This window comes from Macaca nemestrina, chromosome 12 (assembly GCF_043159975.1).
Source record: "Macaca nemestrina isolate mMacNem1 chromosome 12, mMacNem.hap1, whole genome shotgun sequence".
Taxonomy (NCBI): Eukaryota; Metazoa; Chordata; class Mammalia; order Primates; family Cercopithecidae; genus Macaca; species Macaca nemestrina.
The window spans coordinates 75241525-75266329 of NC_092136.1; the positions used below are offsets into that span (position 1 = coordinate 75241525).

At 37.8% G+C, this 24805-nt stretch overlaps 1 protein-coding gene across 5 annotated transcripts in view; it reads left to right on the top strand.

Annotated features, from left to right (window-relative positions):
• Nucleotides 1-24805, top strand: part of LOC105468772 (UV radiation resistance associated) — a 325660-nt gene that overhangs the window by 255594 nt on the left and 45261 nt on the right. The window contains exon 14 of one of the 5 annotated variants that reach the window (XM_071075321.1): nucleotides 4176-7335. The exons of the other annotated variants lie outside the window; for them this stretch is intronic. Coding sequence (XP_070931422.1) covers nucleotides 4176-4265 — 90 coding nt within the window. The 3' untranslated portion in view covers nucleotides 4266-7335. Of the gene's footprint in view, nucleotides 1-4175; nucleotides 7336-24805 lie in introns of those variants that run through there. 5 annotated transcript variants of the gene reach the window in all.

Consider the following 24805-nt stretch of genomic DNA (forward strand, 5'->3'; position numbering starts at 1 on the left):
ACCACTCCTATTCAACATAGTGTTGGAAGTTCTGGCTAGGGCAATCAGGCAAGAGAAAGAAAGAAAGGGTATTCAGTTAGGAAAAGAAGAAGTCAAATTGTCCCTGTTTGCAGATGACATGATTGTATATTTAGAAAACCCCATTGTCTCAGCCCAAAATCTCCTTAAGCTGATAAGCAACTTCAGCAAAGTCTCAGGATACAAAATTAATGTGCAAAAATCACAGGCATTCTTATACACCAGTAACAGACAAACAGAGAGCCAAATCATGAATGAACTCCCATTCACAATAGCTTCAAAGAGAATAAAATACCTAGGAATCCAACTTACAAGGAATGTGAAGGACCTCTTCAAAGAGAACTACAAACCACTGCTCAGTGAAATAAAAGAGGAACACAAACAAATGGAAGAACATACCATGCTCATGGATAGGAAGAATCAATATCGTGAAAATGGCCATACTGCCCAAGGTAGTTTATAGATTCAGTGCCATCCCCATTAAACTACCAATGACTTTCTTCACAGAATTGGAAAAAACTGCTTTAAAGTTCATATGGAACCAAAAAACACCCTGCATTGCCAAGACAATCCTAAGCCAAAAGAACAAAGCTGGAGGCATCACGCTACCTGACTTCAAACTTTAGACTAAACTTTTGAGAACCACTGTCTTAGAGAATGTGGCCTTCCAGATTTTCTATGAAACTCTTCAATTGCTCCAATACACATGTATCATTTCCCCAAATGTGGAAACATAGTATGAGAGACCTACCAATTTGCATTCCAGGAATGATATGTAGTACAAGTCAGAAGGCTAGCAGCCATCAGTGGATTCTTCCCTGTTGCTTTTGTAAGCCAGGCCTCTTCTCTCCTTTTCTGAAAGCTCAATATTTAAGAGTAATACTTTGAGGGTATATTGAACAAATAATAATGACGATTTACATATGTATAGAATGTAATGGCTTTGGAGTGTGTATTTTTATTTGTGTAGCTCACTTCATACTCTATGAAGTATGTTGACCAAGTCTATCTTTAGAGATAAGGGATTGAGCTACTGTTAGGCTAATTTCCTAGGGATGACAAAGCTATTAAATGGCAAGCAATTCAAAACCAAATCCAGTTTTGTCCTACTAACATTGTTTGTTTTTCTTTTTAATTTGGGCCTTCTTACAATTCTATGAGTTAGACAGGGCATAGACAATTATCTGCATTTTACAGATGAGCCCCCTGAGACAGTGAGTTAAGTAGAAGAGCTAAAATTAGAACCTGGAGATTTCATGACTCCCTTCGTTTTACCCTATTACTTCTCTTCCCCTTCAAGTTAAGACTTCATAGAAAGTAAAAGTAGCTTCTCCATCCAAAACAGCTGGGAACCTGCGTTCTGCCAAGGACGTGGTCCTTCTGTAAATCTTTACTCCTGGGGCCCACAGTGCACAGCTATTTAGAAGGGATCAATGCCAGCTCATACCCAGCAGCTTAAATTCATGTATATTTCTTTAACATGCAGCCAAATGTATGTGACACATGAGAAGAAAATATGCTTTTATTTTCATAATTCTTGGAATCAAAAATACAAATTCCAAGGATGTTTTAATAGTCATAATGCCTTTCCCAACTACTGCATACAAAATTTGCCAATAATATGGTGGAAGCTCTTTATAAAAAGTACTAAATTTAAAAAAAATAACTTCACTGAAATATATTTCATATACCATACAATTGACCCATTTAAATTGTACAATTCAGGCCAGGCGTTGTGGCTCACACCTGTAATCTCAGCACTTTGGGAGGCCAAGGTGGGCAGATCACTTGAGGTCAGGAGTTCGAGACCAGCCTGGCCAACCTGGTAAAACCCTGTCTCTACTAAAAAAATACAAAAATTAGCCGGGCAGGGTTGCAGGCGCCTGTAATCCCAGGCTGAGGCAGGAGTGGAGTGGCATGAAACCAGGAGGCGGAGGTTGCATGAGCCATGCCACTGCACTCCAGCCTGGGCAAAAGAACAAGGCTATGTCTCCAAAAAATAATAATAATAATAATAATAAGTATATAGTTCAGTGGCTTTTAATATATTCACCAAATTGTGCAACTATCACCACGGTCAATTACAGAACATTTTCATTGCCCCCAAAAGAAACCCTGTACCCACTAGTAGTCATTCCTTATTCCCTCAAGCTCCCCATCCCTGGGCAGCTACCAGCCTACTTTCTGTTTGTATAGATTTGCCTGTTCTGGACATTTCTTACAAATGGAATCATAAAATATGTGGTCTTCTGTAACTGGCTTCATTTGCTTTGCATAGGCTCAAGGTTTATCCATTTTGTAGCATGTATGAGTCATTCCTTTTTATAGCCAATTTTTTTTTTGCAGTTGGAAGATGTGTATGTATATATAACATGTTATTTATCCATTTATGAGTTGGTAGACTTTTGGGATGTTTCCATTGGCTGTTATCAGAATGCTGTTATGAACATTTGGATACAAGTTTTTGTGGGGATATAGTTTTCATTATTTTGGGGTGTATATCTAGAAGTGGAATTGCTGAGCCATATGGTAGCTTTGTTTAAATTTGAGGAATTGCCAGACTGTTTTTCTAAAGTGGCAACACCATTTTACATTCCCACTACTAATGTACAAAGGTTCTGTATTAGTCTGTTCTCATGCTGCTAATAAAGATATAGCCATGACTGGGTAATTTATAAAGGAAAGAGGTTTAATGGACTCACAGATCCACATGACTAGGGAGGCCTCACAGTCATGGTAGAAGGCAAAGTAGAAGCAAAAGCACTGTGTTACATGGCAGCAGGCAAGAGGGCGTGTGCAGGGGAACTCCCCTTTATAAACCTGATCTCACATCAGATCTTGTGATACTTACTCACTCTCACAAGAACAGCACAGGAAAGACCTGCTCCGTGATTCAGTTACCTCCCACTGGGTCCCTCCCATGACACATGGGAATTATGGGAGCTACAATTCAAGATGAGATTTGGGTGGGGACACAGCCAAATCATACCAGGTTCCCATTACTCTGTATCCTCACCAACACTTATTTTATGTGTTTTTTATGATAGCCATCCTACTAGTTGTAAATGGTTTTGACTTGAATTTTTTCTAATGACTAATGATGTGGAGTGTCATTACTCTTTATGTACTTATTGGCCATCTGTGTATCTTCTTTGGAGAAATATCTATTCAGACCCTTTGACCATTTTTAAATTAGGTTGTCTTTATTTATTTATTTAGAGGCAGGGTTTCACTCTATAGACTAGGCTAGAGTGCAGTGGCATGATCATAGCTCACTGCAGCCTCAGACTCCTGGGCTCAAGCAGTCCTCTCACCTCAGCCTCCCACATAGCTAGGACCACGTAGCCAGGCACATGTCACCGTGCTCTGCAATATGTCCATTGAATTGTAAGAGATCTTTATATATTCTGGATAGAAGTCTCTTCTTAGAAAAATGGTTTGCATATATTTTCTCTAACCATGCAGGTTGTCTTTTCACTTTTTTGATAATGTCTGAAGAAATACAAAGGTTTTTAATTTTTATGAAGTTCAATTTTATCTATTTTTTCTTTTCCTGCTTGTACTTTTGGTGTCATATCTAGAAGGCTTAGCCAAGGTCACAAAGATGTACTTTTAGGTTTTCTTCTGTATAGTTTTAACTCATATTTAGGTCTGTGATCTATTTGAATTAATTTCTGAGTATGGTATCAGGAATCCAACTTCATTCTTTTGCATGTAGATATCTAGTCATTCCAAAAACATTTGTTGAAAAGACTACTGTACCCATTGAATTGTTTTTGCAATCTTGTTGAAAATTAATTAACTGTAAATGGGAGGATTTATTTCTGGACTCTGGATTCTATTACATTAACCTTTATATCTGTCTTTATGCTAGTGCCATCTATATCTTTTTTACTTAAAAAATATTTTCTAAATTCAAAAATCTTACATGTCCATTGTAGAAATTTAGCAAAGTACAAAAGAAGAAAGAACAGAATTTTTTTCATTACCTATAATCTCACCACCCAGAGAGAGGCACCTTCTGGATCTTCCAGACTTTTTGTTTTCTTCTTATGTAGTTGAGATGATATTGTAGCTCAGGGTTTGTCCACAGTAAGTGTACTCAGTAAATGGTAGCTGCCATTTTTTGTTGTTGATCTTGTTGTCATTCTTGTTAGGCTGATGTGGAAAGGGAAAGCATCAGTAGAAGGATAGAAGATATGCCACCTGAACTGGGAAGTCAAGGAAGAGAAGTGTCTGGGGAGTGAGAGAAGAGGGGGAGCCAAGGTGCACAGGAGGAACTGCTGAAGGCATATGTAGGCTGGCCTGGCTGGAGCAGAAGGTTACCTTCATAGTGGGGACAGGAGCCATGTTTTTGGCTAACTACTCTCGGCCCCAGAACCATACACTTACCAGTTGTTACACCTGGACCTAAATGTGGTCTGTGTGAGATCCCTAAGCATGTTTTGCGTATGTAATAGGTACTTATTGAGGCCTGATGCAGTGACTCATGCCTGTAATTCCAGCACTTTGAGAGGTTGAAGCAGGAAGATCACTTGAGCCCAGGAGTTCAAGACCAGCCTGGGCAACATGACAAGACCCCATCTTTACAAAAAATAAAAAAATTAGCAGGGTGTGGTGGTGTGTGACTGCGGTCGCAGCCACTTGGGAGGCTGAGGTAGGAAAATCACCTGAGCCCAGGAGGTCAAGGCTACAGTGAGCTGTGATTGTACCATTACACTCCAGCCTGGGTGACATGACAAACCCTGTCTCAAAAAAAAAAAAAAAAAAAAGATGTCTATTGAAAGACTGAATGATGAATGAGTCAGTCAGAAGATTGTTCTTTCCTCTTTACGGCTGATAATTAAACAACTTATTTCTGTGTAATGTATATTATATATTTTATATATAAGAATATATATATAGTTAGAATTTATATCCCATATATCCCCATATATGTAAGAATATATAATATATGTAAACATATATATTTATATATACACACACATATCTTGTATCTAATGTTTTAATTGAGGTCAAAAAATTATATTTATTGTTTATATATAGTTTTTTCCAAAAGTTCTATTCTGTGTTTAAAGGGATAACATGCATTTTTGTAGTTGCAAATGATTAAGTGTTCATGTATTAATTTTTCTGAGAACCATCATTAGCTATTAACCAATGTACTAGACATTTTTAATGTCATTGACTATGATTACTGTACTCTTTGATTGCTGAAAGTGTAAATTGATAAGATAAAACTATTTTTATCTCAGTTGGACATTTTTTCCTTTTAAACTGAAACTACAAATACAATGCCAAGAATATCTTTCCAAATGAAAAATAAAACAATTGTAACTTACATTTATCTAGTTTATTTTAGGGCACAGGGCCCTTTCACATATATTATTTCTTTTATCCTTTGCAGAAACCCTAAAAGTGTTGGTATTATTATCTTCATTTTACATTTAGATAAACTGAGCCTCTGAAGGGTAAGTCCTTTGCTCATAGTCACACAGCTGTTACATGAACAAAGAAATTCAGACCCTAATATCTGACTCTAAGTTCAGGAGACGATACTTGCTGCTTTCCTTTTATCAGACAGGAAGAAACATCTTACATAACAGGCTTCCCTTTTTTTCTGTGGCTAATAGCTCAGTATAAATTTAGCACCTTACTTGGCTTACCATCTTTGATAACATCTATCTCTTCCTTTATCCTAGTTGTTTTAAAAGAGTCACTTTAGGCTTTTTACTTGTTCAGTAATAAGATTAGCCTTTTCCAAAGCACCACCATGAGTGACATCTTTTGCTGGGAGGAAAATATTTAAAGAATGTACCTCAACTGAAATGAAATATGTAGTGCTAGCTAGTTCAGAAAGGATGGGATATAAATTCTAACTATACTTTTTATGATTAAGCATCATGAAATGAATCATGAGCTATATGAAAAATGAATTTGGTCTGATTTTAGTTGGCATCAAAGTGACCGGGATAGCTTAGGTGTAAGCTCTTTAAAGAAATGAACTCCAAAAAAATTGTTTATATTGCCTGATTCGAAACCCAAAGTCTCTAGCTTTTAGGGGAAGGTAGCCCAGTAGATTTGAAATTCTAAATTTTGGAACTTTTAATGATACTATGTTTTGCTAATTTATCTTTTTGAAAGAGAGAAAAAAACAGTTACTTTCGCCAACATACTCACAGTTACCTGTGGATAGCCCCATATCATAATTCTGTATTTAAAATAATAACTTTGTAGATATTTGTGTAAATTATCAGTTTAAAAATGTATATATTATAAATGCAGACTAGCACTTTACATTTAAATAATTATTTAGGTAGATGCAATGAAGGGAATGAAATTTTGTCATCCACACATTTCAAAAAGGTGGATGAAATGATTTAATGGAAAGAACATAACACCAACAATTAGAAATTTCAGGATTAGGCTGGGCGCCGTGGCTCACGCCTGTAGTCCCAGCACTTTGGGAGGCCGAGGTGGGTGGATCACGAGGTCAGGAGATCGAGACCATCCTGGCTAACATGGTGAAACCCTGTCTCTACTAAAAATACAAAAAAAAATTAGCCAGACGAGTTGGCGGGTCCCTGTAGTCCCAGATACTTGGGAGGCTGAGGCAGGAGAATGGCGTGAACCCGGGAAGCAGAGCTTGCAGTGAGCCGAGATCACACCACTGCACTCCAGTGTGGGCTACAGAGCAAGACTCCATCTCAAAAAAAAAAAAAAAACATAAAAAATAAAAATAAAAAAAGAAATTTCAGGGTTATATTCCATCTCCTTTAGCTTGCCAGTACCTTGGGCAGATAGTGTCTTTCTGTTGTGTTTCAGTCTTCTCATCTAAAGAATCAAAAAGTTGAGTATTATGTGCTCTGTGCCCCATGTCAGCCCCAGGTTCTTTAAATCTCTGCTTCTTAACTTTACCACTCTTATAATTTAGTCTGTTCATTGCTTTTTAAAAATAACTTTTAAGTTGTTTGACTCACGACAGCATGATCAAAAAGATATTAAGATTCTTGCCAGGTGCAGTTAGCTCATGCCTGTAATTCCAACATTTTGAGAGGCCAAGGCAGGAGGATCACTTGAGCTCAGGAGTTCAAGACCAGCCTGGGCAGCACAACAAGACCACATCTCTACAAAAAATTTAAAAAAGTATCCGGACACAGTGGCATGTGCTTGTAGTCCCAGCTACTCAGGAGGCTGAGGCAGGAGGATTGCTTGAGCCTAGGTATTCAAGGCTTTAATGAGCTATGATTGTGCTACTGCACTCCCGCCGGGGCGACAATGAAACACTGTCTCAAAAAAAAAAAAAAAAAGATAAAATGTACAAATAGTATGCTTATATATTGGTGATTTTGTTTTTAGAAAATATTCAGAGATTTATGGAGTACCATACTAGGTTTATATAAGTCCCATGCAATATGGACTTATAAAACTAATGATAATACTATCTGACGTTGTTAGTGCGTTACAGTTTTCAAAGCATTCTCATAAGCAGCTCATATACTTCCCCTCACAATTTCTTCTCTGAAGTAGAATTAATAAGTAGTTTGATTTAGTAGTTCATCTTGGGAACTCTAGCATAAGGAAATAATTCTAACTTCCTAAAAACAGTTAAATATGTTTATCATAACTGAAAATAGTTATCTGGGAATAGGTTAAGTAAACGAAGGAGCATTGTCTTCATTCGTTTTCTGCTGCTATAACAATATCGTGGACTAGGTAATTAAGAAAGAAAAGAGATTTGTTTGGTTCATGGTTCAGGAAGCTGGGTAGTCTGGGAGCATGGCACCAACATCAAGCAAGCATCAACCCATGGCAGATGTGAGATGGAAAGAGGAAAATTGGGCCGAATTCACCCCTTTATTAGGAGCCCACTCCTGCAGTAATGGCATTAATCCATTCATGAGGGTGGAGCCTTCATGACCTAATCACCTCTTAAAGGAACCACCCCTTAATACTGTGACGGTGGCAACCAGACTTCAACATGAGTTTTGGAGGGAACATTTAAAACATAGCAAGCATTCACTGTGATTTAAATTTTTATGAAGATTAGGTAGCATAGAAATACCTTTGTTATTCGTGTAGAAAAGAGAACATGGGGTTGAGTGCACACTATGGTTACAGTTATTAAAATAATTTTAAAGGCACCAAACAAACTACCCTATATACAGGAGGGAAAAGATTGCCTGGTTGTATACCAAAACTGTTACGTGTTTGTTTTGCGGGACTTCAGATAATCTTTCTACTTACCTTTTTATTGATTTATTTTTATTGAGTATGTATTGCTTTTATAATAGAATATGTATATAAAAATTATTTTTTTCAGATAAAAACTGAGTCCTAGTGAAGTTTTTTGACATTCTCAAAATGGCACTAATGGTTAAAGGTGAACCTGGGACAAGAAACCAATTTTCTTCTCTTAATCTATTCATTAGTACATTCAAATTAAAGGATATTCCAGCAGATATAGAAATTACAGCTTTAAAGAGGTTGGTCAAGCTATGTATTTTTTTGCAATGGTATGTACTTCCTCTTTAAGATTCATTAGCCATAGTAAAATTGACAAAATCAGCATTATTTTTTCATACTTTCTTTTTTTTTTTTTTTTTTGAGATGGAGTCTTGCTCTGTCACCCAGGCTGGAGTGCAGTGGCAGGATCTCGGCTCACTGCAAGCTCCGCCTCCCGGGTTTACGCCATTCTCCTGCCTCAGCCTCCCGAGTAGCTGGGACTACAGGCGCCTGCCACCTCGCCTAGCTAGTTTTTTTGTATTTTTTAGTAGAGACGCGGGGTTTCACTGTGTTAGCCAGGATGGTCTCGATCTCCTGACCTCGTGATCCGCCCGTCTCGGCCTCCCAAAGTGCTGGGATTACAGGCTTGAGCCACCGCGCCCGGCCTATTTTTTCATACTTTCTAAAACACAGCTATATTCCCTCTAGCTGAGTATGTTTCCAGTCAGTATATGTGGTTAGGAGAACAAGTACAGACAGACATGAATTCACTTTCTGATCGGTATTGCCACTTGATAACTGTGGCCTTGTGAATTTCTAGGCCTCAGTTTCCCTATTTATATAATGAGATTCACAAATTCTGTTAAAATGTAATGCTGACTTTTTCTAAACTGCCCTAAAACATTTGCCTGTCTGTCACCATTGTTTTCACATTTATAAACAGTAGTTGTATTTCATTGTTTCCAGATTCCTTTGCAAGGCAGCTTAATGCCTTGGAAAGAGCTCTAGATTGTGTTCTAGCTTCAGAGTTGCCTCTAACTCTTTGGTTTTCTAACTCATTGTCCCTCTTATTCGCTGTAACATTGAGCTAGTCTTTTTCTCTTTTTTTTTTTTTGAGACAGTCTTGCTCTGTCACCCAGGCTGGAGTACAATGGCGTGATCTTGGTTCACTGCAACCTCCACCTCCTGGGTTCAGGCCATTCTCCTGCCTCAGCCTCCCGAGTAGCTGGGATTACAGGCACCCGCCATCGCGCCCAGCTAGTTTTTATATTTTTAGTAGAGACAGAGTTTCACTACGTTGGCCAGGCTGGTTTTGAACTCCTGACCTCCAATGATCTGCCCGCCTCAGCCTCCCAAAGTGCTGGGGTTACAGGTGTGAGCGACTGCACCTGGCCAAGCTAGTCTCTTAATTTTTCTAAGCCTTGGCGCCTTTTTTTCATTTCCTTCTAGCAGTAATGTTCTTCAGTTTCTCCCAATCTTGTTTTGAGCACACGTGTGATTAAAGAAAAACAACAGTAAACTGGTTACTCTTAAAGTAGAGGTGATGGGAGGGTAGATTGATCATTTAAAAAAATAATTTGGCGTTATGCAGTGAAATTGAAGATTTGTATATGAGAATGTTTATAGCACCACTATTCATAATAGCCACAGATTAGAAACAACTTAAAATATATTGACAATATGTTCATCATTAATTATGGTATATTTATGTAATCAAATACTATGCAGCCATGAAACCATAGCAGTGATGGGGCGAATTTCACCAGCATAATGTTGAGTAAAAGAACCAAAGCAAAAAAAAAAACAAAAAAATCTCCACAATCATCCTCTATTTATGTATAGTTGAAAACCAAGCAAGATTAAACTATATTATTTAGGAATGAAAACTGTACAAAAAAACAAGGGTAGCGACTACCTCTGGAAGCGAGAAGGGGGCTCGTGGAAGGCTTCTGGGGCACCAGCAGCCTTCTATTTCTTGACCGAGTGGTGGTAACATAGGGGTTTGCTTTATAATCCTGATCCTTTAAACAATGCGTATGTGTCTTTTATGTATTTTCTATATGCATACTATGTCTTGCCATTAAAAAATCATAGGTAACAACAATTTTTTAAAATGTATAACACTATTTCATCAAATTCTTGTAATCTCTTGAAAAATAATTGCCATTACAAAGGATGGCAAGGACTTTGTATTTCAGCATCATGTACCAGAAGAAAAAGAATTTTCAGCGAGAGCACTTAAGCATTGTCTTAGCTTTACACATAAGAATATCTGCTTTGGGCCGGGGATAGTGGCTTACACTTGTAATCCTAGCACTTTGGGAGACCGAGGCAGATGGATCACTTGAGCCCAGGAGTTCAGGACCAGCCTGAGCAACATGATGAAACCTCATCTGTATTAAAAATACAAAAAAAAAAAAAAAATTAGCTGGGTGTGGTAATGCACACCTCTAGTCCCAATTACTCGGGAGGGTGAGGTGGGAGGATTGATTCCCAGGAGGTCAAGGCTACAGTGAACCGAGATTGCACCACTGCACTCCAGCCTGGGTGACAGAGACCCTGTCTCAAAAAAAGAGTATCTGCTTTTGATCACACAATATATCTTTGTAACAAATCTGCATGTGCACCCCCTGAATCTAAAAGTTTAAACTAAAACAAAAAAGAATATCTGCTTTTATTGATACCTATATGCAAAGCATGTCTTATTCTTTATTCCTAGTCTTCACAATAACCTTTTTTTAGTTTTTTGTTATTCGCATTTTACAGGTGAGGAAACAGGTGTAGAATAATTTTTGGTAGATGAGGAATTTTTAAAAAATAATTGAAACAAATCTGCATGGAGCATTTTTGGTATTTTTTTTCCTCCTTCATGTTATAAAAAGATAAATTGGAAACAAGATTTGTGACCATTTTAGGGATGTGTACTATTAAAATAAGCCCTAAACAAAAGAATAGACTGAGTTTGGGCTGTTTTTTCTTTCAAATGTATCTGGAAGTATGTAAGATATCCCAAATGCCTAATAGTAAACAAGCTTGTGGGTATTTGGGCATTTACCACTTACAGGTCAAGCCCCTGCACTGAGTGTTGAAATGAAGCCTAATCAGAAGAGAAAGTGAGAGAAACAATGTCTACATTTTTAATACACTAATTGTGGTGGTCACTCTACACAAAGTTTGCTGAACTATGACTGCTAAGCTAACCAGGAAGAGGAAATTACTTTGTATAACCAAGCCAAAAAATTTTTTTTTAGATTTAGTTCATAATGTCACTTAAGATTCTTCTGAAAGGCTTGTGAACCTTTGCCTTCTTTTAATAAGCCTTCATAATGACAAGGTCCCCTGAGAATGAAATCATCTGAACGGAATGTGCCTGTGTCTTAAAATCTGATAAACATCACTTCACGGTATTCAGGAGATTAAAAGAGACTTAAAACACGTAAATGTTACTTTCAGGTTATTATAACCAAGGAAGCCTGTGGCCCAGCTATCAAAATAACTTAGCTTCAGCAAGTTGTAAGCAGTGGGCTTAGCCAGGTTGGTTAGTGCTGCTTTAGGACTGACCGCACTGTCTTTTGAGTTGACCTGTAACTTTGAACGTAGAATGTAATTGCTTCATCTCTGAGGCACATTTATGTGTCCCTTTGCTCCTGACGCTAATTCATCATTTGCTTTATAGTAATTCCACTCAGACATCATCATCAAGCCCCAGTGGAGGCTACTAAATGATGTGAGTGGATATATTTCCTAATCAGTGACATTAGTTTATATCTCCTTATTAAGATACCCATTAAATTCATAGCAGGAGAGATAACATGAACGCTAATGCACTCTACATCTTCCATCAGTGCTTTCTTATTTATTTCTTTAAAGGCGGTATTAATATCTGAATTTAAGAGTCCAAAAGAATGCACAGCTTTTATTAATGGGCTAAGATCTTTTATTTTGTTAAGAAATGGAACATGTGAAAAGCAAAGACATTTATTATCATGTTGTCATTTTTATTCTCTTTCCCTCCCTAGAATATAGCCATTAAAATATACATAGTATCATTTATTTTTAAAGTTGTTAATATATTTTATATACTTTTTCCAAATAAAATGTATGATCCGAGTTTTCCTGTATTTTATCTTTATAAGTTACCTTATTTTTCTCATTTTAATCTGAAACTCAGAATATATTTAGTGTTTTGTGGACGTTTTAGAAATACCAGCCAAAAAGTATTAATTGAATATACTATACTAGGCTCTGGGTGGTGGTGGAGGGTAACAAAATAAGTTGCTTTATGTGACAAATAGTTCACATGTGTATAAAATCTAATTGTTCTGGCCAGTCACAGTGGTTCACGCCTGTAATCCCAGCACTTTGGGAGGCTGAGGCAGGCAGATCACTTGAGGTCAAGAGTTCGAGACCAGCCTGGCCAATGCGAAACCCCGTTTTTACTAAAAATACCCCCCAAAAAAATTAGCCAGGCATGGTGGCGGGTGCCTGTAATCCCAGCTACTTAAGAGGCTAAGGCATGAGAATCACTTGAACCTGGGAGGCAGAGGTTGCAGTGAGCCAAGATCACGCCATTGCACTCCAGCCTGGGGGACAGAAAGAGACACTGTCTCAACAACAACAACAACAAAATCTAATTGTTTCGATGAATCCCCCACCACATTGCCTTAACCAGAATAGTTTGTTCAACAGATATTTTTTCATTTATTATCATATCCTTTTGAGACATTTGGCAAAGTTACTAATGTGATTTATCATTTGAGGAATCCATAAATTACTGTGTTCAGGAACTATGGCAACATCATGGCAATGTGGTAGCCTTTTGTTTGGCTCTGGCTTTTTGCTGTTATTGCTTTTTCAGAACTGATAACTTTTTTTTTTAATAATTAGAATATAAATTGTGCTGGGATTGTCTTTGTCAGTGCTGCTCAAAGTGTGATCCACAGGCCAGCAGGCAGTCTGTGGTCCATAGAGCTTGTTGCCAGTCTGCAATGAGATAAGGAAATTGTACCAAATGTGAATCAACTGTGTCACTGAACACACTACTTAGTTCAGATGCAAATTTTTCTTTTGTATCAAGACATTCTGGATGAAGGAAGCAGGGCATTTATTTATATTGTCTCACAAGCTTCTTATTTGTTACATACTGGCACTTTAAATAGCCTTGGAGTTTAGGCAAATATAAAAAGCAGAATATAATATCCTTTTAAAAATGAGATTTTCTTTTTCACCTTATAGGGACTTTATTATATATACATCTGCTTGTCTGCTACGGGGGAAACCACTCTAAGCTGGGCATTGGCAAATCACATTACTTATGTCAGTGGAAGAGGCACGCTCAGCATTTGTCAGCATTAGGGCTTGTGATCAAAGTAGACAGGTTTGTCATTGTCATTTTTCCAGGTCCTTTTCCATGTGTCTTTTTCACAACTTGTATTTCTGGAGCTCTTGCTACATGTCGGACACCACGTGCCTGCTGACACCCAGTGCCCTCATTCTACTTTGTTAAAGTCATAAGCTCTGAAGTTGGCGTACCACCAAAATCCACTTTCCCTCCCAGTTCCAGAGTATGCAAAGTTTCATTCTCTCAGTAAGCAGATAGGTGACTCATTGAAGGGAAAACAACCTGCTTTAAATAAGTAACACAAAGGTAACTCACCTCCTGCTTACATATTTGTAATTTAAAATTTGGGCCTGTTAATGGAACTATATAAGACATATGTTTGAACTGTGGATGCCCTCGCCTAATCATGAACTTGAATCTTTCTTTAGTTTTTTTCATCATGTATTCTAGAAAGATTTGTCTTTACACATCTGTAGAGCTGCTCACTCCTGCCCTGAAGTGGGTACTGGATTTTCCCACAACCTTTTACTTTGGTAACTTTCTTCCATGGAATAACCTTGGACAGGGAGACATGAATCCAGGAAACCAATCAGACCTATTCTTTGTATGTTTAAGGATTTAAAGTATTGGCTGTATTTTGTTTTCAATTGTAAGTATCCTTTCATATTTGAAACTAATTAGATAGAGATTTGGTATATTTTTTAATGTGTTCCCAGATCTTTGATGGCTTGTTAACATGATGTAGTAGACTAGGAACATCCAGTTTTGCTTTCATACTTTTAAAAACTAAAGTGCGTGTTTCATAAAATTAAAGTGCCCCAAGAGTCAGCTAATATAAAGTCATATTTTACCAAGGTCATAAGTGATTTAATATGAAAGATCATATTTTATCATAAGCATAACAGACTTAAAATCTAGACAGACAAATTGCTAGTTTAGAAATGATCTGAACTTATTTTTCCCAAAAAAACAAAGACCTGCAAGACTGTGTATATATGGCAACAGGCATTATTTCATTGATCCCCAAGGCTGTGGATCTAGCAGCAGCTATTATAACATGCTTTGTTTTCATTATTGCAATGCTTAGTCATCTGAATTCTAGCTATTGCTGTTTATAGCAAGAAATAGCATCCCAGCTGAGGCAGCACAGCTAGTCATACCTTTTTATTGATGTAATTTAACTTATTTGGGTTCCTTTCCTAGTGTCTAACATTTTGTGAAGCCCTAACATAAATTATTGGCTTGTATAACCCACTGCATCGACTTCACTTGGAGATTTGCTGCCTATGCAGTTCCTTAATTTTCAAGTGTGAGAGATTTATTTTTCCTCAGTGAGTCCTAATGTTTCTGCATGCGCACACACATACACGTGCTTGTGAATGTGTGTGTAGGTACATAGGAATGCCAGTGAGAAAGTCAAACATATTCTTAGTTAATTCCTGCATGATATTCTGGAGAAATATTTACGATTACAGATATGAGTTGCCACATTCTAAAATTCACCTGTGAGCAGTATGGTAGTGTTTTTAAATTTTGTCCCTACTTTGTTTTCTTTTCCTTAGAGACTCTGACTAATTAGGACTCTGCATACTTCATGTCCTCAGTGAATACTTACTGACTGCATCACGGAACAGTTGATTTACCATACACCAATGTAAATGGCTAAAATACTGCTACAGATGATAATCATAATTACTGTGTGTCAGACAAGGCACTTCAGTCCTCATAGCATGAGGACTGTAATATAGATGGAATTCTCCCTGGTTTACAAATGAGAACTTTGAAGCTCAGAAAAATTAAACAAATTGCCCTAGTTATACAGCTTTATAAATGAAGGATCAAGATACTTTATCAAAATATTTTTATGTATATTATTTCCTTTGATCCTTATAGCATTCCTTAAGGTGGACAGAACAAGTCCTTCTCTATTCCCATTTTAGAACTGAGTAAAGAGGTTTAGTAACTTACCCATGGTTACTACAGTGTGCCTGATTGTCAGGACTGTCCTCTGAACCCTGATACTACTTGGCATTTGTAAACATTTAGTTGTTTAGGTGTTTTGTTTTGTTTTGTTTTGGAGACAGGATCTCACTCTGTTGCTCAGACTGGAGCGCAATGGTGTAATCACAGCTCACTGCAGCCTTGACCTCCCTGGGGTCAAGTGATCTTCCCACGTCAGCCTCTCAAGTAGCCAGGACTACAGGCATGTGCCACCACACCTGGCTGATTTTTATATGTTTTTTTGAGGCAGGGTTTTGCCATGTTGCCCAGGCTGGTCTCAAACTCCTGGGCTCAAGCGATCCACCTGCCTTGGCCTCCCAAAGTGATGGGATTACAGGCATGAGCCACCACATCCAGCCCCATTTGTGAAAATTCATAAGCTAGTAATGACATTAGTGATGCCATTATAGTGCCCTTATAGTAGTTTTCCATTGGCTGATTTTTGTCACTTGAGTAATTCTTCATTGTCTCTACTAAGGTAGAGTCCTGCTAAAATACTTGGCATTCAGGTAAGTACTTTTATAATGAGAAAAACAACAAGAGTGAGGGGTGGGAAGCTTTGCAAGTCTGTTATGTCTGCCCCTGCTTAAAACCTTGTCATCATTTTCCATAGGCTACCCCAAATCCCATCTTCTCCTACACCCCCCGACCCCGCCCGTTGCAACAAGACTCTTTCGCATGGCAAAGGCTTCGCATGATGTCTTCTCTCTCACTTTTCAGCCTCACCTCCTGCAACCACTTACCCCAAAACCTCTGCCACTGGCCCTTTATGCCAGGAAAGCTGAACAACACTGAATGGCCCATTTTCTGCTTTTGCTTTTATATTCTCTTTGCCTGAAATTTCCTTCCCCTTTTGTCCATGTGGTAAACTCCCACTTACTCTCCAGTATCCAACCAGGCCGTGTTCTCTTCTGTGAAGCCTTTCTTTACCCTCCTGAACAGAGTTATCACCCATCTTCTATTCTTCCTGCCGACCTTGTCTTTAAAAACAGTCAATCAAATATGTCAACATTCTTACATTTCTGTTGTTATTTTGCACGTATGTCTCCCCTACTAAATTAATAAGTTCCTTAAGGGCCAGAGACTGAGGTTCATTCATCCGTTTATCCAGACACAGTAGCTAGCACATAACATGAACTCAGGAAAGGTTATCACATGCGTGATAGACTGAACCTGTGACCTTCCTGTGTGGACTAAAAACTAAGAACTCATCTTTGAAAGGAACAGCCTTCCATTTAAAAGGCGGAGAGAATTCACATTTGTATCAAATGAAATTACAGTCTTCACTTACAGATGTGCCTGGCTTTGCCTGTGTCTGGGAAAATAATGCAGGGCTTTGAGAAGTGGGGTGAGATTAAGGAGAAATTATCACAGTAAGCAAACATTTTCCCCAAAATGCATGCCCGTGGTAATAAGTTGTTATATGTTGAGTGACTTTCTCTTCTGGTCAGAGAGCTGACAAATATTTTCGAAGTGTTATAGTGTTTTCTAAGTGTTATTCTTTCACTGACAATTTTATTTAATTATTTTAGATACAGTAGTGGCTCTGGAGCTAACTGAATTATTGCCTTATGTGTAATTCAGCTAGTATATTCATATTGACAGTACAGGACAGATGATTACCAGCTCACAAAGAATGCATGACATGATGCCATTTGAAGAATTGAAAATGGAAGTAAGGGGGTATGTGAATTTAGGTAACTCAACCCTAGAGTTCTGGCCCATTAGCCCTTTGATTTTAGTTTTGTAAAATTAAATATGCTGTTAAAGTGTCAAATAGATCCTTAAGGCTAATTGTGAGAAACAGTATTTCTCCTTGTTTCCCAAAGGTAGCGACTTTCAACAATCTTAGCAGATTATCTTACTTCTTGCCTCTAAATAATTTGATAATGCTGATACTTCTTGGATTTTGTTTGAAGAAATCAGGATTATGTCTGATTTCTTCAGTAGAAGGAGATGAGATTTTAGTTCCCTTTCAGCACATTCATATCCCCTTTCTGTTCCCCCATTCTACCTGAGAATAAAATCCTAAGCCCCCCAACCAACTGAACAGACCCCGTTTTGGCCAGAAGGACCCTAGAGAAACCCTAAAAACTGAGTTTCCAGCTGTGATGGGATAGGAAGTTGGACCTGCCTTATTCTACCTCAGCCCTCGCTAGCCGCCATTCGGTGTTCTTTCCCAAGGGCTAAACAGAAACCAGCCCTTTAGAAAGACTTTCTACACCTCTGATTTCAACCAATCTCCTAACTGTCCCTCCATTTTTATGTTTCAAATGCAACAACTGGTCAGCATTTCTTCCTGATAAGAGACCACACTGACTGTGGAGTGGTTCTGGCCAGTCTACAGAGGCTGTGCACAGAGGCCTTTCATGTCCTCTCTTTACCTTTTGATGTACAGGGCCTACTTGTAATACATTTAAATGTTAAGTCTCTACCCCAAAGTGAACATGGTGTGCAGACTGTATACATACTAGCCTACTACGCCTGCTTGTGCTTCCCCTTCATGAATATTTATAACTCCTCCTATAACCTGTTTAATGTATATATTTAGCCAACCCACTCAGCATAAATTCCTATTCCCTTTAACCCTCCCCAGCAGTACCTATTTCCAGCTTCTGGCCAGAGGCTATCCTTCCCAGTCTGTCAGAATGGCTACCTGCAGACTGCAACCCTTTATGAGAAATAAAGCTCTCCTTTCCAAACTTAGGAACCTTGTCATTCTTCAGCTGGCATACTGATACGGGTTTTTAAATTAGTTTGTCTATATAAATACCACTCAGATAAGCCATGTAGTATACTGTGATTACTTTTTTTCCCTACTGTTTTTTAATTTCCTTTGGAGCTTATTTTCTTATTTTTTCTTGGATTAGTTTTCAGTGTGCTTATAACTAATTTCATCCTAAACTCTCTACCAGTTACCTAAATCACCTCTCAAGATATTCAGACACGTCAGATATATAAGAAATTACATATCGAGTATTCACACAATTTCATCTTTGGGAGAAATCTCTCCTAGAACCTTCTGATCTGCTGCAGTCTTTCATATTGTTTTCTATGCCTTTACCATAATCCTAGGGATTTCCATAATTTCTCTTATGTTGAAACCCCTATTTTCCAGGTAAAGCCTCACAAAGAATGCATGACATGATGTCTTCCCCTTTCTCAGTTTTCTCCCTTGTTTTGTTGGAGCATATCCTTCTATAGCTTCCTAAGAAAGCATGCCTGGAGATAAATTTTTGAGACCTTATAAATCTGAAAATTATTTTTATTCTTCTTTGACTGAAATGAAATGTTAAGCTGGAAACAATTTTCCTTAAGAATTTTGAAATCATTGTTCTATTATATTTTAGCTTCCAGTGTTACTGAAAAATCTGGAGATATTTGAGTCCCCCTTTTTTGTATGTGAAATATTATTTACTTACTTCGCTTTGCCTGGCTTTTTATTTTTAGAAATTTATAGGAACTGTATTTGTGCCCAATGTTCTGAAATCTCAGACTGATAAGTCTATTTTTATCTATTGCGCTCGGCACTCAGTGGATCCTTTTAACCCAAAAACTCAAATCATTAAGTTCTGGGAAAATTCCTTGAATTACTTCATTAATGGTTTCTTCCCTTTTGTTTTTTTCTGATATCTCTTCCTGGACTACTGTTGTTTAGATATTAGGTTTCCTGGACCAATCCTATTACTTTCTTACCTCTTCTCTCCTGTTTTCCATCTCTTTGTCTTTTTGTTCTATCTCTGGAGAGATTTGCTTACCTTTATCTTCTTGCCCTTCTGTTTTTCATTTTGGCTTTCATATTTTTAACTTCTAAGAGTTATTTTTCTCTGAATAGCATCTTATTGTTTTATGTGTATAATATCTTCTCTTTTCCGCTTGAGCATATTAATGATTTTTGAAATTTTTATTGTTTTTGTTTTGGACTTGATATATCATTTGTGTTAGAGGCTTTTCTTCAAAGTTTGGAGATATTCGATTGTATATTTATTTTTAAGAGGAAAGAACTAGAAAATTAATTGGAAGCTTGGAGCATGTGGACAGGGATAATCAACTGTGGGGTTCACTAGAGTGTAATTTGGCTGGGCTTTTTCTCATTAGGGAACACCTAACATCATTCTACTTAGGTCTTTCCGCTTGAGCTTGTCAAGGATGTTCCAGTCATCCTGCTTTAAAGTACAAGCCGACTGCTTGTATTCTGGAAGCAGAGTTGGGAAAGAGGACTGAAGGTCTCAGCATTTAGTATGCATATGTTCACTTAATCACCTTGTTTTCAGTAAAGTGCTTTTGCCCTTAATTGTACCTGACATTTCCCTCTCCAAAGAATAAAATTCTAGTGTGTTAGGATGGAAAAAGAACTGGTGCCTGGCTCATGGAGTTTGAAGGGAAATCTGGGGATATAATTGTATAGCAGATTTTCAAGCAGTCTTCCTATTCCCCAACTTTACTGCCACTTCCAGAAGTACCCAGGGCCACCAGTTCTTGAGCCTTTGTGGGTTCTCAGATTGCCTCTCAGCTTCCCCTACTTCTGGCTTAGAATTCAACTTTTTCAGTTCTGCTAAATTAGTTACCACTTACCTGCTTTTTAGCTTGCAAAACATTGTTGCAGTTATATCTTTTCCTATTCTTTGTCTTTGTTAAGCTAATTAAGCCATTAAAAAGCCACGTTATTAAATTTACATATGTAAAAAAATTGTGATGTAAATATGTCTTATATATCATATATTTATATACATAAATATATATGTTTTAATCCCTTGGAGCTGGGTGTGGTATCTCTTGCCTGTAATCCCAATGCTTTGGGAGGCCAAGGTGAAAAGATCATTTGGGGCCAGGAGGTTGAGACCAGCTTGGTCAACATAGTGAGACCCTATCTCTGTAAAATATTTTTAAAAAATTAGCTGGACGTAGTGGTGCCCATCTGTAGTTCTGGCTACTTGGGAAGCTGAGGTGGGAGGATTGCTTGAGCACAAGAGTTTAAGGTTGCAGTAAGCTGTGATTATGCCACTGCACTCCAGCCTGGGCAACAGGGCGAGACTCTGCATTTAAAAAAAAAAAAAAAAAGCCCTTAGAGGGAGATGCCACTTCTGCTCTTACTGAGTGGCTTCTAACAGATCAACTCTCCCACAGATTAAAAACTGTAAACAAAAATATAATAAAGCAATTATATGAAGGCACTGGAGAATGACAAGGGGAGAGTCAAACCTGGAAGCAGGGGATAGCACTTGCTGAGTGTCATTTGTGTAGCTTGTAGCCTGAGGGCAGCCCCCAGTCAGAACCCTGCAAGGCAGCTAAGATTCTTGTAGAACTCATAGTCTGTCTGGCTTGAAAAACCAGAAAACAAAATAGGGAGACACAAACAAAACAAAGATTCACTGGGGAAGCCAAGGTTCCCTTCTGTGTTGAAATTTACTTAACATGGCTTTTTTTTGTGGCTTAATTAGATAGAGAATAAAATTGTAACAGAAGTTATTGATAAGCCTGAAAAAAATGTATGTTAAATATATAATTATTCTAGATAAGTTAAAAACATAAGAGTGTGTCCAAGGGAAGGAGATAGCTATCTTTGTATTTGCAAGGCTGTCAGGGAGAAGGAAAAAAATTAAACCTTGCTGAGGGACTAACTTAATACAAATAGATAGAAAGGATAAATTTTTAGCCCACGTGAGAAATAACTTTCTTTAACAGATACAGCTGCCCAACAATGGAATGGAAAGCCTGGGATAAATTAAGTGTCTAAGTCACTGAAGGTGTGTGTGCGTGCTAAAGCGAGGTCACAGTCAAGGTTGCTGTAGAAAAGGAACCTGCTCTGTGGATCTGTAAAACCCGAATGCCTTCTAAGTTATGCTCTACTCCATAGGATTCTGTGCCTGACCAGGCCTCTTGCTGTCATTTGGGTGGAAATCTGTCATCAGATTTTGCCACCAGAGCCTGTTCCACAAGCAAATACCCTGAAGCAGTCCTTTCCTTGAGTCAGCAGTTTCAGCTGAGACCTTCACCCGGGACTTGGAAGTCCTGTTGAGTGCAGTGAGACAGGCCTCATCCAAATGAAGCCTTTGCTGCTGCTCCAAGGACCTCAAGGGCATCCTCGCCCAAACTGAGGCCTCCAGCCCCTTGCATGCTTCCTGGTAGCCATAGCACTCTTTTCTTCTCCTTCCCTTAACTGAAGCATGCAACCCCTTCTGTTAGAGGCTTGTTTTCTGGCGCTTCCCAAGAGCGAGACGGTGATGGAGGTGGAGAGTAGAATAGGAAGTTTCTCCATATCTCCAGAACATTGCGTTTCCCTCCTTGTGTAAAACCATCGTCCTTCTTTGAGCCTGTATAACTGCTCAACCCTCTGTCACACCTCGTCACTGTCATCAGGCATGCTCATGACTTCTCTGGGGCACCCGGAATTCAGCACCTTGCTTAAAATTTTCTTCTCTAGGCTGCTGCTCCTCCAGTAACCTGCATTACTCTCTCTCCTCCCTGCCTCCACCAGGCCACACCACGTGCTGTTTCTCACGTTCTCTTGTGCTTCTGGGGATTTGCACGTGCAATTTCCTCTCTCTGGAATACCATGCCTCCCTCCTCTTTCACTCACTCAAATCCACCTCGTATGCCACAGTCCAGACAGGTTATCACTTCTTTTCTGAACCATCTAGTCTCACTGAGATTTAGGTGTTCCTTCTCTGCGTTCTTATATATTCCTCTAATGTGGTCCTTACTCATTTTTAATGTGGTCCTTACTCATTTTTAATGTACTTATGTTTCTGATTTTTAAGTATCTTTCTGTTATATTGTGGAACTGCCTCTTCCTTATCTTTGTAACCTCAGCCCATGGCCTAGCACATAGAAGGGGTTCAATATCTCTTGACTGAATGAATATATGCTTCGAGGTGCTTATCTTCTTTGCGCCAATACAAGACTGAAGGTGAAACAAAAAATAGTGTTGTTACCATAGCTAGTTGAAATTCTGTTTGAAATGTATATATTCATTCTGTTAAACATATATGGATGAACTTAGGTTCAAAATGTAAGTCTGCCCCTTGCCGCCTATAGTTTTATATCCTCTACCTGATAACCCTGCCAGTATCATTCCATTTTTGTTGTTCTGTCCATTTTCTAACCCTATTACTTTAATCTACTTTCATCCACAGAATTTTGGCATTTCTTATCTTCAGAATGCTGTGGATCTTATTGTTTGTCTCGGATGAGTTTTTGTTTGTTTGTTTTGGCGAGTCTTATCTCTTCTAGACATGCCTGAATCAGTTGAGATCCAAAAATAGCAACATATGTAGTCTTAACTGAAAGAAGTTAGAAAGAAAAATTAATAATAAATTAAGTAGAAAAATAAGGTATAGCATTAATGGTTTAGTGTAAGAAATAGTATCCTTAGGAACAGCTATTGAGGGAAAAGGAAGCTAACTAACATTTGTAAGATACTCAGAACTCACAGACTGTTTCAGGAGTTTTCCATAAATTACTTTAATTAATCCATACAATAATTCTGTCAAGCAGGTGGTGTTGTATGAGCCAGAGGCTCAGGCGGGGATAAGAGACTTGCCCAAAGTCATACAGAGAGTAACTCGCAGACCTTGATGCCAACCAAAGACTCTTTGATTTTGTTGTTCCTTCTCCTATATCATTTCATATATTTTAAATTGACTTTTTATTAGATTGTTTTTCAGTCAAGAATTTTTGGAGTTAGCTAGGAAGTTAATGTGTAAGTGGCAGTTTGAAGATAGAAGACCACATCATTGTTTAATAAGTGTGGCACAGTCCTTGGAAAAGCTAACTGATTTGATGGGGGTAGTTTTGTATCATAATCTGCTCAAAGATGAATAGCACAAAGAGTAATATTTTAATACCAAATGGAGGCCTCATTTACCAGATCTCTTGATGGAAATTTTAATACACCTAAAACAAATTTATGCTGTTTTTTTTGTACCCCCAGTACAGTTGTCCAAAACCTGCATAGGTGATTCACACATTATATAAAATTCATTTTCAAAGCACCTTATGCAAACAAAATTGTATTCCTGCTCTGTTGTTTAAAATTAAATAAAATGGTTCCTCGGCCAGTCCACTATCCCCAGACATGCATCCACACACATTCATCATACATGCTTACCTGCCTCTGAACTTTGCTTAGAGTCTTTCCAAGTCTCCACTCACTGGCCTCCTTTCCCAGTTGTTACTGCGTTCAGCTCATCTTCTTTCAGATAATGGCTTAGGTCCTAACACCTCAAGAAAGCTTTTCCAACAGGAATGTATTCATCAAATAAGGAAATGTGGATTTCACCCTTGCAGTTTGCAGTGCAGTTCCCCCAAAAAAGTCTATTAATTACCACACACCTGGCATGATATCAGGTGCTGGCCATTTAACAGTAAGTAAAATAAATTCTCTGTCATTAAAGCATTTACAGTCATCTTGTAGGCCTTGTGTAGGGATCATAGGAGCAAATTATTTTCTCCTTCTGTGCCTCCATTTTTTCATCTGTAATATGAGGAAAATAATAGTACCTGCTTTCTTAGGATTCTTATGATAATTGAATGAGTTAATATTTGTAAAGTACTTAAAACAGGGCCTAATCAATAGAAAATGCTTTATTTACTAAAACAAGACTAAACTTTGGAATAAGTGTTCTAGTTCTAGAAAGATCCTATTTGTATGTTTACTAGGATTATAGTAAATGTATAGGTTTGTAGAGAAATGTCATTTTATAGTAACAAGTCTTCCTATTCAAGAACAGGGTATGAGTTTCCACTTAGTAATATCTTCTTTTACATCCCTCAATAGAATATTAAAGTTTTCTTCCTATAGATCTTGCTATTTTGGTTATGTTTATTTCCAGGTATTTTATCTTTGTTTCTGTTTAAAATAGCACCACTTAATATTCTAATTCATTGTTATTTATATAAAGGCAATGATTGATTTTTGTTTTTAAATTTTGTATTGAAGTATTTTATTGTTTGTGATGAGCTTTCACTTGGTTTGCATGGATTTTCTAAATGTATAATCATATCTATTAAAAATGATCATTTGCCTGTTATTTTCCAATTTTTATAGCTCTTGACTTTTTCTCTTACCTAATTAGTATTAACTGATTATGATAGTAGTGAACATCTCTGTCTTATGCTGTGATTTTTGACTTGTGACCATTTATATTTATATGCTGTAAATATAAATGGATATATACTAGAAATGGATTATGTATAATGTTATGCATTGCCAATTTG